The following is a 26,084-nucleotide window of genomic DNA, read 5'->3' as shown; positions in this document are numbered from 1 at the left end:
CCTATTTTATAATAACAAATCACATCTGAATTAATTTTTTAAAATTTATAAAAATCTTATCTAATTTTTAAAACATATTTTTTATACTTTAATTCTAATTAATCCAACCTTATTATTAATTTAATGTAAGTATTTTGAAATTTCCTTTTAATTTTCATAATACATCAAAAAATTTAACTATTTAGTTAAATTAAGCAAGTTTAGTCCCATACTATCTCTCTTAAATTTTATCATTATTTAATTTTTATTGATTATGAAAATAAAAATATAATAACGGTCATAAATGTAGTAATAATAAAATTAATGTTATGATTATATAGATAAGAAAACTAAATTAAATTCAAATAAGTTAATATTAAATTATAATATAGCTTTTAAACTTTTATTTAAATAATAAAATAGTCATTAAATTTATATTTTTATTATAATAATATACTTTTTTTTATAATCTCATTATTTATTTACTATTTTCACTTTTATATAATGCGGTAAATATTAATAAAAATTTTAAAAATAAACAAAAATAAAACTTCAAAATTTAAAATATATAATATTATCAGCAGGAAGTAAAATTTTTTAAAAATAAAAAATATATACATAATTTATAATATTAAATATAAATATTAATGTATATTATTTATATGTGATATTTTATATAATAGAAATTTATTTATAATAAACATTATAATATTATATAAAATAAATATAAAATATATTTAACTTTAATATAAAAATTTAAATTAAAAATTATATGTTTTATGGATAATGTAAAATTTTAAGAATTATTGTAATTTATTATTAATTTTTTTAAATTTAATTTAGTTTTATCGGCTATAATTCTGTTAAATTAAAAAAAAATTAATTTTATTATTTAAAATATTGGATATAAATGTAAATATTTAAATTTTTTTAATTTTATAAAAAAAATAGAATTTCAGTAACGGTTATAAACAAATTGAAAAAGTAAAATTTAAAATTCAATTAACGAGGATGGGATAAAACTCTAACAACATCTTAAAATATTACATAAAAATTAGTGATTAATATTGCAATTGCTTGTTCCTTCCACCCGCCATTCTGTGGCATTTTGAACATGTGCTGTGAGGTGGTGCTTTAATTGTTATTTATTTTTAGAGTATACTTTAATTGTATAAATAAAAAATTATTTTACTTTAAATAATATCTAATAATAATTAGCTCAGATATATAAATATTTTATTTTTTTAGGCTTTTTCTTGTTTCTTTTCCGACTATTGAGTAACTGCTTTTTATTTTTATTTTTTAAAAAAATTAATCAAATCTAATTATATATGCAATCACTATAATAAAAATATAAATTAGAAATGCTGAAAAGCCTCTTCATCCTAATTCAACTTTTTTAAGATTCTCATTTATTTAAAATAATTTTTCGCTCCTTCTTTTAATAGAGTTTTCTTTTGTTATGGAGAGATCATACGAGGGGTTAGACTTTTTTTTTTGTTGGCTATGCGATTGCTCTAATTCTTCTTAAGTGGGGATGGCTCTTCTGTCTTCTTTGTCCATATATGGGTATGAAGTTGTACACAATTTATTTTTGGTGTTTTAGTTTTGGTAAGTGGTTCTTATGGGGGAATTTTTCTTTCGGCTCGCCTGATTGTTGCATGTAGTTGTGTGTGTTTTCTTGCAGTTTATAGCAAAGTGTCTTCTTTCTTCTTTCTCCGGCCGTCTTCTCTATTTTGATTACACTTCGGCTTTGAAAATGGCTTACATGACACAATCGAGAAAGAAGTCTTTCCTTTTATATACGTCTTGCACTTTCTTTGCTCACCTCAATAAATATATTGTTTTTTCCTTCTTTTATTTCTAATAAACCCGTAAATACTTCGTGGTGAATAGATTTTGGACTTTATTTTTTGAAGTTTTAATCTTTGTGCATTGGTGATAATAATGGCGATGGCTGCAAAGATGAAAGCAGCGATCTTTTGCATTTGTCCGAGTTGAGTATTCAAATTGGTAAACTTTTAATTTTGATATTTTTTAGTTTTAAATTGATCTGTAATAGAGAATTTGAACCTTTCATTTATAAATTTAAAAAAAAAAATTTTATAGTTAAACGGAAAGAATACGTAAGTATATAGAATACAAATGAAAAAGACAATTAAAATTAAAATAAATAAATAAATTGTTAGAAAAATGGAAGTCTTTTGCCAATTATAGAAGCAATATAGACAAGTAACTTTCAGATGGTAATGGTGAGGCCCAATTAATTATTTTAAATTAATAACTTAAGTCTAATTACAAATCTTTTGCCCTAATATTCAATCAAAACAAAGCTTAGCAAAGGCCCCACATGACTTTAACAAGAAAAAAGACTTTATAGCTTCAAGATTGCTTCAAAATAATTTGCTAAAGTTTACCACCAAACATAAGATCCTAATCTTGTCTTAATTGTATGTTAATGTTTGGATCATCAACATCATATGTTCTTTTTTTACATAGGAATATAGGCATGTTCGGTAACATTACCTATTTTAGTAATTAATAATTATTTTAATAAGATTTATTGTATTAAAAATCTAATATTTTACTTTTTTTTTTATGATTTATAATTTAGTCTCTGGATATTGTCATTATTAATAAGTCAGTCCCTGTATTTTTAAAAATATATTAAAACGTCCTTATCTTTTCTTGAAATAGTAAGTTAAGAAAATAGTCATTTCGTCATTTTTTCCGTTAAAAATAGATAAAGGATGAGAAAAAATATTTTTAAAATTTAATTTTACCCTCAAATAAAACTCTTTATTTAATCCTTGAATATTACTATTATTAACAAATCAGTTCATATATTTTTATAAATCTATTAAAATGTCCTTATATTTTCTTATATCTATTAAAATGTTATTATCGTTTCTTTTCGTTAATGAAATAGTTCCTCATTTTTCTGTCAACGAAATAGTCCTTTCTCCTTCTCCTTCTTAAAAAAAAAAGGAAAGAAAAAGAAAAAGAAGAAGAAGTATCTCCTTCTACTCCTTAAAAAAAGAATAAAAAGAAAAATTAAAGAATAATCAAAGAAGAAGAAGAACCAAATAAGTAGAGGAGGAAGAATCAATGAAGAAGAATGAGGAGGAGGAGGAGGAGGAGAATGAGGAGAAAGAGGAGATTGAGAAAAAGAATTGGATAATTTAGTTTTTTACTATATTTTTAACGGTAAAAATAAGCGAATAGATTATTTTGTTGACAAAAAAAAGATAAAAATATTTTAATAGATTTCTGAAAATATAAAAACTGACGTATTAATAATTACAATATTCAGAGATTAAATTGTAAATCTCTTATTTTTTTTTTACATTTATAATCAGATTTTCTAATTTTATATAATAAAATTCAATATTTTTGATTATTTACTAGTCAGACTATAAAATTGATTTTTACCAATTTAAATTTAGTATAATTAATAACCTCATAATCATGCTAACAACTAGAAAATTACCGACATCAAATGCAGCATACACAGCAGAATTATCAAAATAAATTATATTGAATTTAATAGATTTTAAATTAATTTTATGCTTTGTCTATGATTACAATTAATTGAAAAAGTCGAACTTTATTATATAAATTTAAAAAATTATACTATAAATATGAAAAAATAAAATATCCAATAATTTTTTTAATAATAATTAATAAAAATTAAAATAACTAAACTTTTTATAATCTATCCTCTTAACTTTTAAGTAGAAACAATAAATTTTATATTAAAAGTTTTGTGAAATTGGGCCATAAACTTTGAATTTTTTTTTCCTAATTGTTTTAAAGTGATAGCATCTTGATGCTTTCAAAAGCAAAGGCAGGGAGGGTCACATGCCAATATTGAATAGTCTTGAATTGGAGAATGATTAGGGTTTAATTTTTATTTTATCAAATGATTAGGGTTTAATTTTTATTTTATCAATATATGCAATTAAATTTTAAAAAAAATTATTTTTTTTTACCGCTTTAATTTTTAAAATTTAATTCTTCCACCATTAAAAACACTTGAAATAAAAAAAAAAATAATTGTGTTGAAAGAGCTGAAATAGTAAAAGCTCACAAATCCAATTGGATTTTTATAAGGGAATGATGTCTTAAACTTACCCCTTGCCATCATTTAGCCCAGAATTAGCTCTCCCAGTGACTCTCTCATTATGTGATTAAGGTAACCAGATCTTTGAGCTTCAAAAAAGAGAATGCTCTTACTCAGAGCTTGGCCATAGTCATGACCAGCAAAAGCAAACGGGATGCACAGGACGAGAAACAGAGGGGTCATTGAAATGAGCCTAAAATGCTTCTCCATGGAGAGAATAAACAAATGGGTTTTTAGCTAAGAAAAAGAACCCAAATGCAGCGTATGAGCAAAAGAACAGAGACAGATTTGTTCTGCAGCAACAACTACGAAAAAAAAGGGGACAATAGCAAGTTGGTATGGTTTATCGGCAGGGGCGGAGGGAAGGTACGGTAAGGGGGCATGTGCCGTATCGGCGACTGGAAAATACTTTAAAGGGGATGAAGGTGCCGTAGCGGTGCAGTCGGTAGTGCCGCAGCGGCGCAACCGGTGCCCTACCAAAGAGAAGGGTCTGGCTATCAATGAGAACCTCTGATGATAAACCCACCACTTGTAAGAGGGATGAAGAGAATTTAGAAATTTAAAAGGCGGATATAATTTTTTTTTATTGATAAAAATATTTTTAAATTTTTTTTTTATCAAGATAAAATTATTGATTAACAGAATTATTGGTCGAACCAACCTCTAATCTAATTTTTACAGCATTAAATTTTAAAATTAAATTTTTAAAATTAAAATATTAAATTTTACAAATAAAATTTTAAATTTATTAATTATATTATATTACAAATAATTTTTTAAATTTTTAATCGCGTCTATTACTGTATGTAGACATCAATCAAATCAATCGTTACAAAGAGGAAAGGAAAGGGGGAAGGAGAAGAGGAGAGCTTGTATGGTCAAGTTTGATAAAGTTATTTTTAATTGTTTTTTATTTAAAAGAAATTTTAAGCTACCTCTAAATTTTAATAAAATTTATAATTTAATTACTGATATTTAATAAGAAAATAATTTAATGATTAAAATTTTATTTTATCGGTTAAATTTATTAATCAATTATATTGTGAACAAATCAATTCAAATTAAAGTAATTAAATTATTAAAAATATTTAAATTATTAATACTAAACTGTTATAAAAGTAGTATATTAATGTACTATTTTTCATTAGAACGGAATTCAAGATATTAAATAACTTTTCATTAAAAAATAAAAATAAAATTATAAATTTTATTAAATTTTAAAGATAGTATTATAAATTATTATTTTTTTTCGATGACCAAAATTTTTGAGACGCTTAGCGCAAGACATCGCCATCCTAATTCCTGCTAAATTGTAACAATCAGAAAATCGAATTACCATCGGCACTAAAGTTTAGATTGATGTAAGTTCGCCGAAATCCATAATAAACCTATTATACATCTTGTTACACTTATATAATCTCATACATGATCACATAAACATATAAAATATATAAAAGTATTTCCATCTCAAAAATCGAAACTCAACGTACACATATATCATGACTGAAAAATATAAAATTCATAATAGAGTCTTCATCAAATGCTCCAGTATGGTCAACATTACATGTCTCAAACTTAGATCAACATAGCTTCAATTTTAAAATTTTAACATAAAAGATCATAAATGAGGGATTATAAAAGAAAATTCGAGCAAAGCACAATTCTAATCCATAATAAAAATTATATGTTCACAACTAACCTATTACATTAGGACTATATCACACAACTTTGCTATTCTCCCGAACTAATTCTAGTTCTGCAAACCTGAGATTAGGAGAAAGGGATAAATTACAAGAGTCTAGTGAGAAAAAACATAAACAAAAGCATTTTAATAAAACATATGATCGTATGAATGCATCACAATACAAACAATTCACATTAAGATAGATTTGTCACCAGTAACCCTTTGCAAATTTCAATAGTATCCGACCCACAATGGGTGCTCATAAGGACTTTCTCTTAAATATAGCATAATATATCTATAGTGCCGGGACGTAGAATGGATCTTGACCTGAACTTTCTCTTACATAATGCCAAGGGCGTATAATGGGCCTTGACTTGGACTTCCATATCTGTCATAACATATCATAATATACTCGAAAGCTAGTGGATCATCCAACATCCATCCACAATAACAATAAATTATGCAGTGCATCATATTCATAAATAATAATACAAGGCAACCTAATCATATTTGTATATGAAATTCGTAATGCATGAGTATGCTTAAAACATTTGATTTCTGTAAAATAATAGTTCAGTTTAATTCTACTCACCTCTGACTGATGCACGCCTAACTCTGAAATAGTTATCTCATTGTAAGTCTCTACGGTCTCTCAAATTCGATCCTACACAGATGGACTTAAATGGGAGACCAAATATAACTTTTACAACTCTAAAAACTACTCCAAGAAACCCCTAAAAATATACAAGAATACATATAGAAAACACGCTGAAAAAGGTTGGACAGGGGACTTTCGGCGGCCTAAAGTCCCTTTACAGATCCGATTGTCAAACCTTCAAAGGCAGGTTAGGCGGTCAAAATGCTGTCTCCACAAGCAGATTCGACGGCCGAACTTGGGTTCTTCTATAAGGCAGAACCCGATTCTACCTTAACTCACAGCCACCAAATCACGATAAACTCATATACAAAAGCTTAAAAATAACCATATGCAACCCAAAACACATGAAATACTTAAAGCTAACCTAAACTTCCATATGCATTCAATAAAACCACTCATCATATAGACATTCTAGGTCCAAACATAAAAGAACAAAGACCTAACCTTTGCATGCATTCTAATATTAGAACTCAAGCTACACACAATCATAAAGAAGAGCCCAATGCAACCTAAAACACAAGAAATACTTAAAGCTAACCTAAACTTCCATATGCATTCAACAAAACCACTCATCACATAGACATTTTAGGTCCAAACATAAAAGAACAAAAGAACTAACCTTTGCATGCATTCTAATACTAGAACTCAAGCTACACACAACCATAAAGAGCCCAAAAGAGATGAGTTTTTAAGAAAACATGCTTACCTCTTGAAGAATACAAAATCATAGTAGCAAGGGAGAGGTTTAGGAGAGGAAGGGATGAACTCCAAAGATCCCACGGTTAGATGAGCTCCGAAGATCCCACAGCTAAAACTCGAAATTCAAACTCAAATCTTCAAAACCAAAATAAAAAAACTCATGAGAAAACTGTGAAAAGGAAGTGTTTGAGAAGAAGAAGTATAAGAGACTTACCTATGCTCGAAATGGAGAAAAAGTTTTCTCCTTTTATAGGTGGCTGGAGAAACCATCTTTAGCAGCTAAACCTGAAGGTTCGGTGGCCGAACCTTAAAAGATTTCTAAAAGTTCTTTTTTTTTAACACATCATAAAAGTTTCAAATTCAATTTATTTCATATTTAAATAGAGATTTCAATGGAGATTCCATCGGAAAGTTGAAATTTCGACACCAGAATTTAGCTGGGTATTACATTCTTTCCTCCTTAAGAATATTCGTCCTCGAATGTTCAACTATACAAGCAAACATAGCATATAGATCAATGAAACACATAAAACCATTTAACAACTTACTTTGAAAGAGATGAGGATACTGCCTAAGCATCGACTATCTGGTCTCCCAGGTATATTCATCCATATTGTGGTGATTCCATAAAACTTTCACTATCGCGATTTCCTTATTCCTCAACTTTTTGATTTGCATGTCTACAATCCGTACTAGCTTCTCAACATAGGTGAGATCTTCTAGAATCTCTACATTAGACTCACTAAGAACCTTGCTCGAATTTGACACGAATTTTTGCAACATAGAAACGTAAAAAACCGGATGGATTCTCTCCGTGGAAGTAGGTAAATCTAACTTGTAAGATACATTCTCAATCTTTTGCAAGATTTTGAAGGGTTCGATGTACCTTGGAGCTAGTTTATCTTTTTTCTCAAAATGAATCACCGCCTTCATAGGAGACACCTTAAGCAGTACCATATCTCCCTATTGAAAGACAATGTGATTTCTACGGATATCTGCATAGCTCTTCTGACTACTTATAGTTGTTCTGATTCTTTCTCTGATGATGGGTACCACCCTGTTGGTAATCTCTACCAATTTTGGTCCTCCTGCTAAAGCCCTTTCTCCTACTTTTTCCCAACAAATAGACGACCTGCACTTCTTCCCATATAAAGCTTCATAAGGAGCTATCCAATGGAGCATGGTAACTGTTGTTATAGGCAAACTCCACTAATGGCAGATATTGCCTCCAAGAATCACCAAAGTCTAGCACACATATCCTTAACATGTCTTCTCTGGTTTTGATGGTCCTTTCTGACTGTCCATCAGTCTATGAGTGGAAAGCAATACTAAAGTCTAGCCTTGTGCCCATAATATTTTGCAAACTCCACCAAAATCTAGAAGTAAACTAGAGTCTCCTATTTGACACTATAGAAGCTGGAGTCTTATGCAGCTTGATGATCTCTTCCATGTAGATCTGTTCCAATTTGTCCACAGAGTAACCACTTCTAACAGGAATAAAGTGAGCAGATTTGGTTAATTTGTCCACTACTACCCATATAGAGTCATGTCTATTGGACATTACTGATAATCCTACTACAAATTCCATTGCCACATTTTCCCATTTCTATTCTGGAATCGATAGTGGACTGGCTTTTGGTGTTCTAGCTTCACTCGCTGACACACTTCGCATGTAGCCACAAACTGAGCCACTTCTCTCTTCATAGAAGGCTACTAATACATTTTCTTCAGATCCTGGTACATCTTGGTGGCGCCAGGGTGGATACAATATCTGGCATTATAAGCCTCTCTCATAATGTCTCCTTTCAATCCTATGTCATCTAGTACACATAATCTATTTTTGTAATGGAGAATTCCTCTATTGTCAAACCTAAAATCACCACTCTTACCTTGCTGAACTACTCCTGCTATTTTTACCAACTCTGAATTCTCGTGCTGTTTTTATGGCACTTGTTTCAAAAACATAGGTGTCACTTTTATTTGTACCACCAAAGCATCTATACCAGACAACTCTAGTTGTAACACTTCATTAACAAGCCTGTAAAACTCTTTCACCATTGGACACCTTTCCACTGAGATATGGGATAAACTACCAAGTGATTTTCGGCTAAGAGCGTTTGCCATTACATTTGCTTTATCCTGATGATATTGGATTTCACAATCATAATCAGTAAGCAATTTTATCCATCTCCTCTGCCTCAAGTTTAACTCTCTCTGACTCAAGATATATTGCAAACCCTTACGATCTGTAAAGATCTCACACTTCACCCATATAGGTAGTTTTTCTGCATTTTGAGTGTAAAGATCACAACTGACATCTCTAGATCGTGTTTAGGATAATTTAACTCATGCTTCTTCAACTGTCTAGAAGCATAAGCGATTATCTTATCATTTTGCATCAACACGCAACCTAGTCCCACTCAGGATGCATCACGGAACACTGTGAAATCCTCATTACTTGTAGGTAGAGCTAACACTGGTGCTGACGTCAACCTTCTCTTTAACTCTTGAAAACTTTACTCACACTGATCTGACCAGACAAACTTCTAGTTTTTCTAAGTCAATCTGGTCATAGGAGCAACTATTTCAGAGAAATCCTAAACGAACCTCCTTAGTAACTTGCCAAACTTAAAAAGCTTTTGATTTCTATTACCATAGTGGGTCTAGACCAATTAGCTACTGCTTCTACTTTCTTCAGGTCTACCTCGATACCAATTTCTAACACTACATGCCCCAAGGAAGAGATACTCCTCAACCAGAACTCACATTTAGATAACTTAGCATACAACCCGTGTTCTCTGAAGGTATGCAACACTCTCCTCAGATGATGAACATACTCTTCTGCATTTCTGGAATACACTAAGATATCGTCAATAAAAACAATAACAAAGTGATCTAGAAACTGTCTGAAAACCTTGTTCATGAGATCCATGAATATTGCAGGGGCATTGGTCAGTCCGAATGATATCACTAGGAACTCATAGTGCCCATATTTGGTCCTGAAAGTTGTCTTAAGCACGCCTTTTTCTTTGATCCTCAACTGATGATACTCGGATCTCAGATCTATTTTGGAGAAACAAACGGCTCCTACTAGCTGGTCAAACAGATCATCGATCCTGGGTAAAAGATACTTGTTCTTGGTAGTGACTTTGTTCAACTGCCTATAGTCAATACAAAGTCTTAGAGATCCATCCTTCTTTTTCACAAACAACACTGGAGAACCCCAGGGTGAGGTACTAGGTCGGATGAAACCCTTATCTACCAACTCTTGCAACTGTTTCGTTAACTCTTTCAACTCGACGGGTGCCATTCTGTAAGGAGGAATATAGATGGATTTGGTTCCTAGAAATACTTTAATTTCAAACTCTATTTTTCTATTAGGTGGTAAACCTGGCAGTTCATCTGAAAAAATATCGAGAAACTCTCTAACCACGGGCATTGTAGCTGGTTCCCTAACATGATCATCAAACTCTCTGATATGAGCAAGAAACCTTGACAACGCCTCCTAAGCAACCTGTGAGCCTGTAGGGTAGATATCAAACTTTAGGCATATCTGACTTATCCTTCAAAAGACGACCTCTGATCCATCTTGTTCACTGAACCTAGCTACCTTGTCTCTACAGTCCAAGGTAGCACCATGAGTAGAGAGCCAATCTATCCCTAGAATGATGTCAAAATCAGTTAAATCTAGAACCACAAGGTCGATTGGAAGGCACCTGTCCTCAGCTATAACTGGACTGAATCGACAAATTGACTCTATCACAGACATATCACACTTGGACCCATTAACTCAACGAGGACACTTTAGCCTAGAAGCTATCAAATCCAAACTGTCTACGGCTCTTAGAGAAATAAAAGAATGAGAGGCACTAGGGTCCATACGAGCATACACATCAGAACACCCAAAGTTTTAACAAAATGAATGATAAAGCTTTAACAAAATGGTTGGGGTGGGGGCGGCTTTCAAACTACATTTATCATTCATTTTGTTAAAGTTTTGTCTAGTGTACTTAGCAATAAGTAATTCAAAGAGGGGCCCAATTGGTTTAACTATTGTTATTGTTTCTCATATTAATATTCTCAATCATTTTATTGAATTATTTCCTGTCTTTAGACGAGAGGGTGCTTAACACTTTTCCACACTTAACACTTTTCCACAATTATACGGATTTCGAACTCTGAATTTCTGAAAAAGAAGTGTTTTTTTTTAAGCTTTTCAACATTAAATGGTTTTCTCTATTTCCTCTTAAAATTAGAGTGGTGACTACTTACTTTTCATATCAATAAGAATTCTGCCTCGCAATTACAAAAACCCTTGCAACATTTCCCAATCAAACTTGAAGTCTTCCAGCAATGCTTGCAACCAAGCTTAGCTGAACATTGAAGCTTTGGCTGGCACTTAAGCTTCTACGTGCTTCATGCTCCGGCAAACCCTCAATGGCGGCTCTACTTATTTGGATTTTTCTGGAATGACATTATGAGTTTAAGGTGCCTATTTTATTTTCTCCTTTTATTTGGGGTACAAACTCTATAAATTTGATGAAGTTATTAACAAATGAGATCTAGCTTTTGATTTGTTTGTTCTTTTATCTCACTGGTGCTAATACTGTAACTGAAGTTAATGGCTTGGTTTAGAAAGAAATTAGAAGCTTTTTATTTGGTAAATAAATCCATTTAGAACTGTAGAATATTTGTGCAATTGCATAATGATAAACTAACATTGCTGTTGAGATACTTTCTGTAAATAGCCTAGATTTACAATGATTGTATACATGATTAGGAATATGATTGTGTGATATAATTGGAATATGATTAGATTATAATCAGGGAATCAATTTATTTTCTTACCTAGTATATATACTCCAATTGTCTTGAGGAGAATCATCAATCATTTTTCTCTCAAAACTTTTGCTTCCCCTTTCTTCTTTTCATCATTGATTTCAGTTGCAATCAAGGGATGAGCTCACTGGCTTTTCTAACTTCTTTTTTATTTACTTCTCTAGCATCTCATAAATAATTGTTCCATAGGCTAACCTCAGAGGCTGGTTATTTGGTATCTTCCTTGATCATAATCTGGCATTTACCTTTATTTTTTGTCTCTTAAAAACATTCATTTGTTTTTATCAGTTCATAGCTGAGTTTGGTTGGGATTACAGAAAGCTGAACCATTTCTTTCTCTAGTTAAGAACAGTGGAACTTCAGCAAGGTTCTTGCGTGTGAATGTTTAGAACTTCTCACTGAAACATCTTTCTCTCTGTTGATGTTTTGTTCTCGGTGCAGGTGTAATGTGTTGCATGTCATCATGTAAATCCACAATATAAATAATGGTTGAGTTCTCAAATCGAAGATTTACTTACACACACGATCATAAATGGCCTTCTGAAGAAATTGATGTTCACCATATTATAGTTCGGAAGAGCAATACAAAGGGTTTCCTTGCACGCATCTCAGCTTTTGTTCTTTTAGTAAATGGCCTTCTTCTCTTTCTAGTCAAGGTATTTAGTTCTTCATCTTTTTCTTTCTTTTATTTTTTTAAGCTCTATCATGATACATACACCTCTTGGTTTTGCTGGTTTGGCATTCATGCTTATGCTAGATTCTTTAACAGTTATGTGAACTTAGCTTCAGTGAGCTGCCTGATGTGGAAAGTCTTTACTCATGCCTTATCTGCTGCATAGTTCTTTATTGAAGGAGCCAATGAATGGTCTTTTTTTTTTCACTCTAAATTCTGTTCTAAAATGTCTTCCAACTTTACACCAAAATTGACAAATTCTGCAAGTTCATTCCACTGCTCCAGTCATTTGGCATTAACTGACATATTAATTGGCCATCAATTAACAGGACATATCAGTCGGCATTCTTTCCTGGAGCTTTTTTCTAACTGCAATCCTCATCAAATTAATGCACTGAATATGTCCTTTCAGTTTGAGGAATCATATTTTCATCCTTATTTTTTACTGAATGAACAGAGTCTGTTGTGGTTATCCCAGCTTTTGGGGTCCAACTTGAAACACATTATGTAAGGTATCATTATTTTCTTCCACCCTTTCCCACCATACAGTTGTCCAAAGAATGCACAAGCATATGCATTATACCTCTATATACACTGATTTGTTCCCATCGGCAAGATTTTGAAACCTGTGCTTCTAGAATATGTGACTCCAATTACTTGTTACTGGAGCCTGTCTCTTATTTTGGGTGGGGAAGCAGATTTAATGCTGGTTTTAAAGGTATGCAACTTTAGCTTAAAAATTGGGATAGATTAGTTAATTTACAAGCTTGAAAAATGAAACCCACATTATAAAATGGCTGCAAATTTTGAAAACTATAGGTTTTAAGAAACAATGTAGGAATTCATTGATGATCAAGTGTTTCATTTACTTCTCTTCTTAACTACGAGATAAATTCCAAATGTAGGAATTGCATCCACCTATGAAGATGTTGGTTCCTATCTGGAAGGGCTTGTGTATTGCTTGTGGCAGTGAAGAAAGTTCACACTTCTATAAAAGATGGCTAACAGTATTGAAGATTCAAGAAGGAAGTGATGACGTTTATCTCATTTACTGAGCAATTCCTAATCATTTATTGATATATTTCACCGTAGTATAGGCAATTTTTTCACTGGACATCTGTTAGCTGCAGCTCCAAGAGCAGTAGATTAGGAATTGGCTTGCTTCTTCAACTGCAATTAAGTGCTTATTGAGTTTTAGTCGAGGCAGCAAAGAGTGAGGTTTTGAAATTGAAAGTTTGGCAGACATTTAGATTTCAAAATTTTGGGGTCCAGAACATGTACAAACATCATCAGTTGGTGTAAACTTGATTCGCACTCTTCTACAGTGGTAAATTGGCATGTTTAAGAACTACAAAGTGGATAGAGACAAGGAAGATAAAGATTGACAGTGAAAGTAGAAAGCATTACCAAATTAGTACTTATTACGACATGAGTGTGTGCCTATGCTTTATGCTACCAGGAAGTTACTGATTTTGGCTGCTACTTGATCAAATCGTACGTAGAACCAAAGCAAAATCATTGTGTTTAACCTTAGTGTCCCAACATTCCATTATTGGAAAGACATTTTGAGCTGGTCATGAAGAATGAAGCAAGCTTATGATGGAATTTATCTGATCTAGAGCAATGATGCAGCAACCTATTCTCTATTTCGAACTAGGAATGAATCAGAATAGAGCTCCACAAATCCATGAAAATGGCGGGTCGTCCTTCTTGCAGAATGGTTTGTTCAGGAAGCATAATTGTGCCCTTGGTGTTGCATTAATGGACAAAGATGATGAATTTGTCCTAACAAGGTTCGCATTCGATAGACCCACCGATCAGGCAGCACCAGTCCTCATAACAAAGAAACCATGCTTTAGTGACCCCCCACTCCACCAAGTGTGGCTGAGAGATGCATAAACTTTGGTGGGGAAATTTGTGGACATCTTCCATCAATCTTGCAAATGCAAGAGTTGGTTCCATTTGTGAGAATGAGTGTGCTCTGTGATTGAATGTGACATGAACTACTAGTACTTAGAATGAAATATCGCAGTCTTGATCAATCAAGGCTCAACCAGGGAAGCAGATGAACCTTCTCTTTGAAGAGCTTTTATTGCTTTTTTATTCCTTTCAAGGGAACCTTTATCTTGGTGAGTAAGAGAAAGCATGAATGCGTTTGGAGTAGGAGGAGCAATCCCCACTTGCATTTCAAAGCATGTCATCCTTGCATTTTCCAACGGTCCTAGCTTCTCCTTATCTAAATAATAATCATGGGTTTTGTCAATTTTTTTGGGTCAATAGCATTATTTGCTTGTATTGTGGACTACAGAAAGTTGGATCAGTTTAATTATTATCATTGGTGTTTGAATTTTTAAAAAGCATTGTGTTAGGTTTCACTTGATTATCTTTAGCAGGCAAAATTGCACACAACTATAATGTACCATTGAAGTTAAAAATAAAAAAAATAATGCTAATAATTGAAGGAGAATGATTACTAATGACAGTAACCACTTAACCAAAGCCATGTGGGTACCTAAGCACTAAAGCTTCCCATCCCACTTGACAAACTATTTAATTCCTAAGCTTTGACAACCAAGACAGCCAAGTCCCAGCGCTTGTACAATACATGGTTTGAATTTATGAGCTTGAGTCACATATGTATATCGATGTACAACAAGGCTAGTTTAATCAATAAAGATAGTAGCTTTCTTTCTCATTAATCAAGATTTGATTCCACTGAAATATATCTTCCCTTTCAGAACACACGAGCTGGACTTATCAAAAGATTTTTTTTCTCTAGCTAATTTAAAACTGTCTCCACCCGCGTTGGTCATCTCCCAAACATCAAAAGGTTATCTAATTTATGACTTCAACAAGAGCCGAGACACACTCATTGTAGGTGATAGGTGATTCATATTATTAATGGGATATATTATCTAACAAGAGAACATATTGATTTCAGCAAGAGAATATATTACAACCCTATCACATACGCACAGAGCAGAAACACACTCGTTGTAGGTGATCAGTGATTCATATTATTAATGAGATATATTGTCTAAATTCATTTTTTAGTCAGTTTTTTTCTCTCTGAAATTTTTGAGCTAAAATTATTGAAAATTGTACAAGTAAATCCCGACAAAAAAAATTATTTATTTATAAGAAAGAAGTTACTTAAAAGAATAATTTATAACGTGTTTTTATGTCTTTATATCACCGATATTAATTTTAATTTTTTTTATAGTCGACTTGATTGAATTTAAAATTTAAAATTTTAAAATCTTAAAAATAAATTTGTTACAAATTAGAACTTATTACTAGATGGTCTATGGTGCTTATATGACTTAGATAAAAGCATCCAAAAATTCTTTGCTACTTTACTATATATCGTTCTCATTAACATGAAGAAAGCTAATCACTTAGACAGACTATTAGGCAAAAGCAGGTTGCGCCAAATGAGAAGACTTTATTGTTTTTTTCTAAGGTTACCTAGCTCGTGGATTATTACTTTCTTCTGTTTCTTCTTGTATTAACTTGGGTGTGATTTGATTATTTGCGAGAAGGTTTCTGTAAGATTTTTCTTTTTCTTTAATTTTCATTTCTTCAGGACAAGAAGCCTCCATTCAAAGTGGAGGAGCATAAGATGTGTCAGAATTGCCTTGTTCGTTATTATTATTAGGGAAAATTACTTTTTAGTCCCTGAGGTATAGCGTAATTAACGGATTCGTCCCTCTATTTTTAGAACCCAACACTTTCGTCCCTGAGGTTTAATTCCGTCAAAATTCAAGGTCCCTCCGTCAAAAATTTCTGTTAAGTCAATGATTTTCACCTGGTCAAAGGAAAGAGAATAAATATAATCCCAAAAATACCCTTATCAGTAATAAAATGAAAAAATACTATTTAGTCCCTATAGTATGGAAAAACACGCTACTTAGTCCCTCAATTTTGAAAAATATATTAAAATGTCCCTAACATTTTAAAAAGTCTACTAGTTAGTTCCTCTATTAATTTTATCACTAAATATTTTACTATTTAGTCCCTATAGTTTAGAAAAAAAAATAATTAGTCCCTCAAATTATTAAAAAATTTACTAATTAGTCACTCCATATCATGGAAATTTTAGATTTTTTTTTTATAACACTTAACGAATAAAATTAACTGAAAGACTAACTAGTAAATTTTTTAAAATATCAGAGACATTTTAATGAATTTTTAAAATGGCGAGCAGTGATCGATGACGAATAGTATCACAAAAAATATTTATATTGAGTTTTAACTTTTTATTTTTAATAATTTAAATTTTATATATTTTGATTTTTATTATTTTTGCTAAATTTGAATCTTAAATTTATTAAAATTTTTATTTGTTTATGAAAATTGAGTTTGAGATTTTCTTTCTTAAATTTTGACGAAATTAAACTTTAGGGACTAAAATGTTGAATTCAAAAAAATATAGGGACAAATATGTTAATTATGTAATATATTAGGGACAAAAATGTATTTTTTCCTTCAATTCTTTGAGAGAGGGACCTATAAATTTGTAGGAATTAAATTTTAGGGACTAAAGTATTGAGTTCTAGAAAGGGTAATTCGGTCATTTTTCCTATCACTAACGGCATTTTTGACGGAGGGACCTCTAATTTTGACGGAATTAAACCTCAGGGACGAAAGCGTTGGGTTCTAAAAATAGAGGGATGAATATGTTAATTACGCTATACCTCAGGGACTAAAAAGTAATTTTCCCTTATTATTATGATTTGTGGGCATGTCATGCAAATTGATGGAGCAAAAAATCGATCACGGTGGGACTCGAACCCACAATCTCCCGCTCCGGAGGCGAGCGCCTTATCCATTAGGCCACGCGATCAGTTGCTCCGGATCTTAGATTTTCTAATACTTGTTTATTGCCCCTAAAAACCCCTGCAATTTACGATAATGCCATTTATCATCATCAAATCTTATTCCTTTACTATCACTTCCTCGGCTATCCTCAACAACGCTGGGACTGACTCGAGAGAGAATTTTCTTGCAAACAAGAATGGGTCCTTTCGTCGCCTCACAACCAAATCTTTGCCGTTGATTTCATCATAACCGTGCCTGGGTCTGCTGTTTCTCAACCCCCATGATCAACAGTGGTCCCACCTCATTTGCCTTGTACATCCGAGGGTGACCGTTGGTGTGATTCCTCCAGTCGACGTGTGTCAAGGTAGCTGATGTGGCATCTTGTAGGTCCCACAGGTGGATAAGAGTAGAAAAGTAATTCTCCTCTGCGTAACATGAGTCCGCTCTCACACATGGCTGCTTGAATTTTGCCCATATCATCTTGTCGCCGACGACCAACCTCGCGTGCTTACGTTCGAGTACCCAAAACTGCGACCCAATTCGGAAATCCTTCAGCTTCACCTCCGGGAGCATGGCCCATAACTAGGTGAGCAAATTAACAGGCCTGAAAACGGCGGTTCATAGTTAAAACTTGGGTCTGCTCTGCATGGATATATAATATTAAAGAGTAGTTTATGAGTTTGGTTGAAGTAAAGTTCCCATAGTGGAGCAAAGTAAAGAGGTGAGAAACATGAATGCTATTTTCTTTGGATGAATGGGCATAGGATTGACTGGTGCGGCAACTCGGAGAAGTGATTCGCCATCTTCTAGCGGTAAGGGAGGCTGTGGTGCTTTTGGTTTTGGTTTTCTGTTGGAACTTGGTGGAATTGGATTTTCTAATAAAAACATCAAATACTTAATATTATTATTTATTCGCCCTAAGTGGGCTCATTAAAAATTTAAATTCTCGACTCCATTTAAAGTGAATAATATTTTTAATTATATTTTTCAAATTATTATTATTATTATAGATAATTTCATAAAACAATAATATTTTTATACAAACTCTATTTTAAACAAAGGTTTAATTTATTTTATTTTAATAGAGAAAAAAATTATTATAAGATCATTAAATTTTAATGAAATTTATTAGTTAATTTTTTTAATTTTTAGATTTAATTAAAATATTTTTTATATTTTTAAAATGTAATAATTATATAATAATCGTTGAGATACTTCGTCAAATACACATGAAAAATCAAATACCATCACCTAATCCCTAAATGCATAAACTATTCTCTCTCCCTCCCTGTGGTTCTCTCATTCCACACTATAGTTCTCTGATTTCATTTTCCGGCGATAAAACAGAGCAAGTAAAGCAACAAATGAAAGCAAAGAAAAGTCAAATACCGCATAGAGGATTGAACAGAGCAAAAAGAGATGCAAATCCACAGCCGTAGAAACAACAGTGTCGATGATGCAAGGAATCTACCATCAACAACAACTCGCTGACTCTTCCCCAGCGATGACTCCGCTTCTTCAGCAACCGCCACCGCCTTAACAGCTACAATCTCAATTGAAAAAGCAACCAACTCTGATGATGATGACTCGGCTCGACTCGACTCGTTGCTATTAACTCGCTCCACCGTACGATTCTCTTCTCTCCTAACTCGCTCCTCATTGCTCATTCTGCTTCCTTCCTCTGTTAAGGTTTCTTCCGCTCCTTTTTGATAAGTATGTCTTCTTTCCATCTCAATGAATGAATATGGTTTTGATGCAGTTGCTATTGAATATGGTTTTGATGCAATTGCTATTTTTATGAATGAATGAATCTGGATATTTGAATGAATTTGGATATAAGATTAATTTTATAAGAGTACTGAGATTAATTTTGTAATTTTAAAGTATTCTCTCTCATTTTACCGTTAAATTTACCTTTTGATTACCGAAATTCTTAACATAAAGATGTAATTGTTACATTTTAAAAATATTAGGAACATTTTAATTAGATCTATAATTTTTAAAATTAGCTAATAAATTTTATTAAAATTCAGAAATCCGTAGTAATTTTTTCTTCAATACATTATTGATATGAATATCTACGTAAATTCTCATTTTATTTTTACTTCTATTTTCTTAATCTATTTGTATTATTGTGTATCAAGATGCAGCATTCTCATTTTCAATTTCAGACCCACCAAGCTTCTCCTGCCACACTCACTTTTCCAAGCTTAAAATCTCCCACACCCTCACCAATTCTTCCACTTTCCTCACGGTTGATCTTTTTTTATTGTATAATTGTGATTTGGAATTTTCTTTTTATTTTTAAAATAAATTTTTAATATAATTTGGTGTAGTTGGTATTTAATTAAAATAACTGAAGTCAATTACTAATTTTATGTTTAGTCTAGCTTGGTTCAGTATTACAAAAATATAAAAACTTTATTTTATAGAATTAATTAAAGACTATATAATTTCAGTAGAGACAACAAACTAATTGTGTAGAGGTTCACTTAGAAGATGAATGCTATATTCGGCTGTTGAGCATTTTGATTCAGCCAAATAATTATTTAATATTATAACAGCTAACTGCTACGCTAATATTTCTGAAAGAATTTTATTTTAGAAATTAGTATCCATAAAAAAAATTGAGCTACATACAAAATTTGAATGCTGGGTAAGCATTATTAAAATCTGTTTATATTATTCTATGATAATATTTATAAATTTTTTAGATATTCTAATTTTAAAATAAAATAATTAAAATTTTAAAACAAAACCTATTAATAAAAAAATAATTTTTTATATAAATTATTAATTAAAAATATAAATTAAACAAATTCAGATATTATAATCAAGTATATGACTGGTTTAGATAAATTAATAATGTTTTGAAGCTTAGGGATGTAAAAATGCATTGGTAGCAGAGCGTTCAGCTTGGAGGGAAACAATCGTGCAAGTTCCCTAAAGTTTCTCCACAAGTTTTATCCACATGAAATTTAATATAAATTTAAATACTGAAAATAAGTATTTAGATTGAATTCATATAAATTTATAATATAAATATATAAAATTTGATGTATACTTATATTATGAGTCTGCATGAACCTGTAAGTATTTTTCAATTAAAAATTACAATGGAGTTGGGAGATTGAGCAGGGTAATTTTCATACTAACTGATAGCTATCCCTAGAAGAAGATCCAAACAGTGGCAGCAGGCATGCTTGATGCTTGGTCACCAGTCAGTCCCTATCCCCAAACAATTTTTCCTCATAACAATAATGGGTGCACTGTCCTCGCCAAATGGCTATGGGGTTTATTCCTGCTCTCTACTATTTTTCTTTTCTTTTCAGTCTCATCACTCGCCACTTTCTTCATCCCTTTTCCTCCTCGTGTTTTTTCTTCCTTGCTTGTCCTTTCTAGCTTCTCTACGATTCTAAAATTTTTGAAATATATATATATATATATTATTAAAAAATATTTTTTAAAATTTATAATTAAATAATAAAATTGATAGACGCATGAGCAGGCATCTCTGTAGAAACACATTGGTGTCCAGAAAATATTCTCAGTGGTTAAGAAAAGCTGATTTATTGGGAGGATTATTTTATTTCTTGCTTTCTTACTTTCTCTTCAATAAGTCTGTTTTATGATTCAGAGGCACCAGAGCTTTAGCTTTTCCCGGGATCCAAACAGATATTTTTTAAGTGTCATTTACCTCACATGAAGGGCAAGCTCAATATGCTTCAAAAAGCTGTGAATGTGACGTATGCTTGGCCTCCCTCAGTCAATGAGAAATAAAGAAGCATTCCCTCTTTCTTTTTTTTTTGTTTAGAGGTCCCCTTTGATTACCAAATTGAATTAATTTTGCTACAAAGACATCTAATTTCAATCCATAAGTAAAAGTTGATAGATTACAATCTGGTAGCAATAATTTTTTATTGTAAGTGAAATATTATTAGCTTCATGAAAAGCTACATTTCTTAATGAAGATGTCATAAGAAAATTTAAATTATAAAGTTCCATGTGGGTAAATAGATGAGCCACCATAATGACTGCATCCACTGCTCTGTTTATTTTGACTATTCATGCAACGAAGTGGCAGGAGAAAAGAGCTGAAAGTATTGTCCTGTCGGCGATATCTAGGCTAAGCAAACCCCAACCTCTATTAGTATTGTGAGGTTCACAAAGAAATGACAGTCAAGCATGATAACAAAAAAGAAAAAATACAAAAAAAAAAATCACTTATTTCACTTATTTTTAATTTATGCTCTGATTTTTTTATTTATATTAAAATAATAGTTTATAATATCATATTATTAATAAAAAATAATAATTTATAAAAAATTTATTAATATAACAAGTAAAATATAATTTATTAACTAATATTTTTTTATAAAAAATATAATATAATTTATTAATTTTTAATATTTATAATTTAATTTATATTAAAATAAATTTTTTATAAATTATTATTTTAATATAAATTAAATTATAAATTATATAAAAAATTAATGAAATTATATAATATTTTTTTATACTTTTATTTTATAAAAAGAATTAGAGAAATTGAGGAGAGAGTAGAAAGGAAAATGAAAGGCAAAAAGGCCAAAACCATAACAATAAAGGAAGAAAAATAGAGAGAGAGGCTCTTGGGGCTACGGGAAGCAGGCATGTGGATGAGTGGGGGACACACCAAACTCATCAATTAAAAACCCTTGAAAATAATTGAGTTTGTGACAGAAATGAAAGAAAAGGAAAGCAAACCTTCTCTCTCTCACTCTCTCCACTTTCCACTTACATTTTTCTGACCTCTTGCCATTCTTTTGTTTTTCTGCTATTGGGAGTGTGGGACTTGGGTGAGAGTTACAGGCCAAGCAAAGGGAAAGGAAACCAAAATCCAGAAGCTATTTCAACTTCCCATTTCTATTTTCCAAGAAACAGAGGACTCTGTTTTCTTCTCTCTCTCTCACTTTGGTGGAGATGCCTAGACCAGGCCCCAGACCTTATGAATGTGTTAGAAGAGCTTGGCACAGTGATAGACACCAGCCCATTAGAGGTTCTCTCATTCAAGAAATTTTCAGGTCCCCCACTTCTCTCTCTCTCTCTCTCGTGTGTGTGTGTGTGTGAGTGTATGCATGTGTATTATTATCTCTCTTCGCTCACCAAGTGTTTGTTCTGTGTATTTTGTAGAGTTGTCAATGAGGTTCATAGCTCTGCAACTAAGAAGAACAAGGAATGGCAAGAGAAGCTACCAGTTGTCGTTTTGAGAGCAGAAGAAATTATATATTCCAAAGCCAATTCTGAGGTTAATTTCTTTCTCTCTCTCTCTCTGATCCTTTTATTCTCTCTAAAGCTTGCGCCCATCTGGTGCTTGTCTATTTCTTACGAAAATAAGGTCAATTGTTTGTATTTGAGGCTGAGTTTGCAGTTTTATGCTTTGGTTCTGAGCAATTTATGAAGTAAAGATTCGAACTTTATGCATTTATTCTTTTCCTGGGCGTTCCACAATAAGCTTTCAATAGTGTAATGGTTTATTTACTGTTTTTTCTATAAATCTTATGCATTAGCTTCTGATTCTTGCATAGGCTGAATATATGGACCTTAAAACACTTTGGGACCGAACTAATGACGCCATTAATACAATCATTAGACGCGATGAGAGTACTGAAACTGGGGAGCTTCTTCAACCTTGCATTGAAGGTACTCACCCTATTTTTTTACTTTCTGCAATGGAGATCTTTCCTGCTTCAAGTAATCATATTGCAGTGTTTGATGTGATTGCAAGATGCAGTATCTTAAAATTTTGAATTATATGTATGCAACTGTTCTATGTTTGGCGTCCATAGAGATATTGAAGTATTTGATTGTACCATGCGTTCTCATGGGCTTTTCACTTCAGGGCCACTAGTTTACTTCGGTGATTGTGGTTAAATTTATGTCAAAGTTAGTACCTCTCACTAGTTTGTCTAAATATTTTAAATTTTTGCTAATGACACTATACTTGGAGATACTATTTTGACACAAGTGAGTGAAAAGCATATGAAACCACAAGGTAGTTTTTTGTACTTTTCCTTGATCATAGGATGACAGTTATGGTAACTGACTTTGTGTTTAATCCTCCTCTTCTTTTATTCCAATACTGCTCAGCTGCTCTTAATTTGGGATGCACTCCAAGAAGAGCCTCCAGGAGCCAACGGAATTGCAATCCAAGATGTTACCTTAGTGCCAGCAGTCAAGAACCCAACACTTTTTCTCCTGGCATAGTAAATAGCAGTGTTCAAGTAAATCATAAGACCAGCCCACAATGCATACCTAATTATTTAAACTTCATAAAACCGACGTTTGTGAATTCGACCCACTTGGGCTCTGATAAATTTCTCCTTGCTACTGATAATGGTTGTTTATCTAACTATAACCAATGTTTGCCCGTGGAGAATTGTGCTGTCTCACGCTTGTGCTCAGTATATCCTTTGTACTTTGGAAGTTGCATAGAGCCCCAGCAAGGCTCAGGACTCCTTTCCAAATCAGTTCCTAGCACCTTGGAACCTGCCAAGATGGGTGGTATTGAGCAAAGCCCCTTAGGCTGTAACGAGTATGCTGATGTTAAAATCAATCAATCAGATTTCAAGGATATTTCAATGCAGCATCAAGATGTTGGGTGTGATCTGTCATTGCGGTTGGGCTCTCTTTCAGCATCTTTGCCAAGTTCTCAAAACTGGCAGCTTCAGGATGTTGAAGATGTTGGTTCTGGAGAAGGGAGTAAATTCAACAATCAGATGCTGCAAACGGATAAGGAGTTCACTTTGTTTGCTAGGGTTGATAAGGATAACTCATTAGATTCATGTCCAAGCAAATTGAGTGAGCGTGTAAATATCAATGCGAAAATGAAAAAACGCAAGGCAGTTTACGGTCACCCTGTGGATGATCAGGCATGTCATTGGCAGCCAAAGCTTCCATGCAAAGATTTGACTTGCAGAATGAGAAGTGCAGATGTATGAACTGATGAAGCCTTGACTGGCAGAATGAGAAATGTAGGTTTGTAGACTAACAGGCTCTTGTTTCTGTTTGTTTCTTCAAACTCTTGGCATGCCTTAGTCAGAATATGCCTAGTTAAAGCTTTTTGGTAATCCAGCTGTACTCGGTAGCTTATCTTGGTAGTGCTAAGTTGCTTGCTACTGTGTTGTAAGAATGTGAGATGTAAATAACCAAATGTAAATCAGATGAAATGATCTTGGAAGAACTAACAGAAGAAGCTTGTGGCTTCACAATGTGCAGAGAAAACCAATTCTTATTTTTGAACTTCGACCAGCGTATCTTAAGCTTACTCAACTTTCTTATGATCTTTACTCTTTTGGGTTATCTTTGAATCTTTGTTTGATGGAAAATGAAGAACAATAGAAGATGAATAGGCTCTTATAATGCATGTATGGCTTGGGGAAGATGTCTATGTGGAAAGGGAGTGGAGTCTATTCAGTAGACCTTAAACTTGGCTATTAGGAGAAATAATTGTGGATAATTAGGGCTGGGGTCAATGGCCCCCATTGTGATTGGTCTGGTTAAGAAGCGGGAAAGAAAATGATTAATGAATAACTGGATAGGGCTTTTGTTTTTGTTAGTGGGGGACAAGAAAGGGTCTCATACCAAATCTTAGAATTACCTTGGCTATGTGCTTTAGGGCTGTGTTGTGGACCCCTTCTCTCTAATTAGGAAGAGCTAAATAGTAAATTTTTGTTAGTGAGAAATAAAGGTTTTTTGGTTTGTACGAGTGGTGATCAACATTTGTAGGCTTTGGGTGCTTGATAAGCCATTTGTAGGGTCAAAATCAAAGTCATATTCTTACCTTTAACATAGATGATAGCTCTATATGTGGGCCATTTTGGTCTTTGCATTTCCATTTTTCGCTGTTAATAATTAGGTAGGCCAAGGAAAATGGATGGAGGAGTCTCAATCTTGGTATTTTGAGCTTCAACTACTGATGATGGTGCTTGGGGAACCAGCAGCATCTTCAAGAAACTCTTATGTCTTTGGATTGTGATGGAATTGAAATTTGGTTTTGTGTATAATTCATAGAATATATGAACGTAGAGAGAGGCATTAATCTCTCTGATTTGTATAAAACATCACTGAAACTGTTGAATATAATCAACAACTTCTTCTTCTGCAGAAGACCATTTATAATTTACACAACTTAGTTTATGATGAGTGAAGAAGAGCAATATGCCCTTTCTGGAGGAGGGGATATAGTAACTTTTCCCTTTTTCTCTTCCTTTCACAAGTTCCTTTTATCTCTTATAGAAAATTTCTTTTTTAAAAATACCATTTAGAAAATATTTAAAAATAAGTTAAAATTACTACTATTATGATTTAGTCATAAGAAATTAGAAATATTAAAATAACAAAATAGTTTTTTTTTTTTTTAAAAAAAAAACAATTTTTTTAAAAAAATTAAATACTATTAAAAACTAAGTGAAAAGTGCTTTGCTATTTTATTATTTTTATTATTAAAATATATTACATTTAATTTTTAATTAATATATTTTTAAAAAACATTTTTGACATTTAATATTTATATGTAAGTAATTTTCATTTATTTATAGTAATATAAATTATTTAGAAAAGAAACATT

General features: G+C 32.1%; 1 protein-coding gene, 1 long non-coding RNA gene, 1 other non-coding gene and 1 pseudogene across 3 annotated transcripts; 2 read left to right on the top strand and 2 right to left on the bottom strand.

Moving 5' to 3' along the window:
* Positions 1-11,376: 11,376 nt before the first annotated feature.
* LOC122723213 lies at positions 11,377-14,697 on the top strand. Its single transcript, XR_006350170.1, has 3 exons — positions 11,377-11,631; positions 12,424-12,638; positions 12,985-14,697. It is a non-coding gene; the product is annotated as an uncharacterized LOC122723213 (long non-coding RNA).
* Positions 14,698-17,428: 2,731 nt separating this feature from the next.
* On the bottom strand, positions 17,429-17,501 carry TRNAR-CCG. Its single transcript has one exon. It is a non-coding gene; the product is annotated as a tRNA-Arg (tRNA).
* Positions 17,502-17,592: 91 nt separating this feature from the next.
* LOC122723205 lies at positions 17,593-19,206 on the bottom strand (annotated as a pseudogene).
* A 2,843-nt stretch (positions 19,207-22,049) lies between these two features.
* On the top strand, positions 22,050-24,757 carry LOC110610617. The gene is made up of 4 exons (XM_021750619.2): positions 22,050-22,539; positions 22,649-22,763; positions 23,044-23,158; positions 23,606-24,757. The coding sequence occupies exons 1-4, from the start codon at positions 22,439-22,441 to the stop codon at positions 24,454-24,456; spliced, it is 1,182 nt and encodes a 393-aa protein (XP_021606311.2). The 5' UTR covers positions 22,050-22,438; the 3' UTR covers positions 24,457-24,757.
* Positions 24,758-26,084: the final 1,327 nt, after the last annotated feature.

The sequence above is a fragment of the Manihot esculenta genome, chromosome 3 (assembly GCF_001659605.2).
Source record: "Manihot esculenta cultivar AM560-2 chromosome 3, M.esculenta_v8, whole genome shotgun sequence".
Taxonomy (NCBI): Eukaryota; Viridiplantae; Streptophyta; class Magnoliopsida; order Malpighiales; family Euphorbiaceae; genus Manihot; species Manihot esculenta.
The sequence above is the reverse complement of the archived record's forward strand: the minus strand, read 5'-3'. Positions and strand labels throughout refer to the sequence as shown.

Bases quoted from the DNA above. Each gene is read 5' to 3' on its own strand.
- LOC110610617 (XM_021750619.2), top strand. From the start codon at position 22,439: ATGCCTAGACCAGGCCCCAGACCTTATGAATGTGTTAGAAGAGCTTGG. The intron at 22,764-23,043 runs GTTAATTTCTTT...ATTCTTGCATAG, and splicing joins ATTCCAAAGCCAATTCTGAG to GCTGAATATATGGACCTTAA. The intron at 23,159-23,605 runs GTACTCACCCTA...AATACTGCTCAG, and splicing joins TCTTCAACCTTGCATTGAAG to CTGCTCTTAATTTGGGATGC.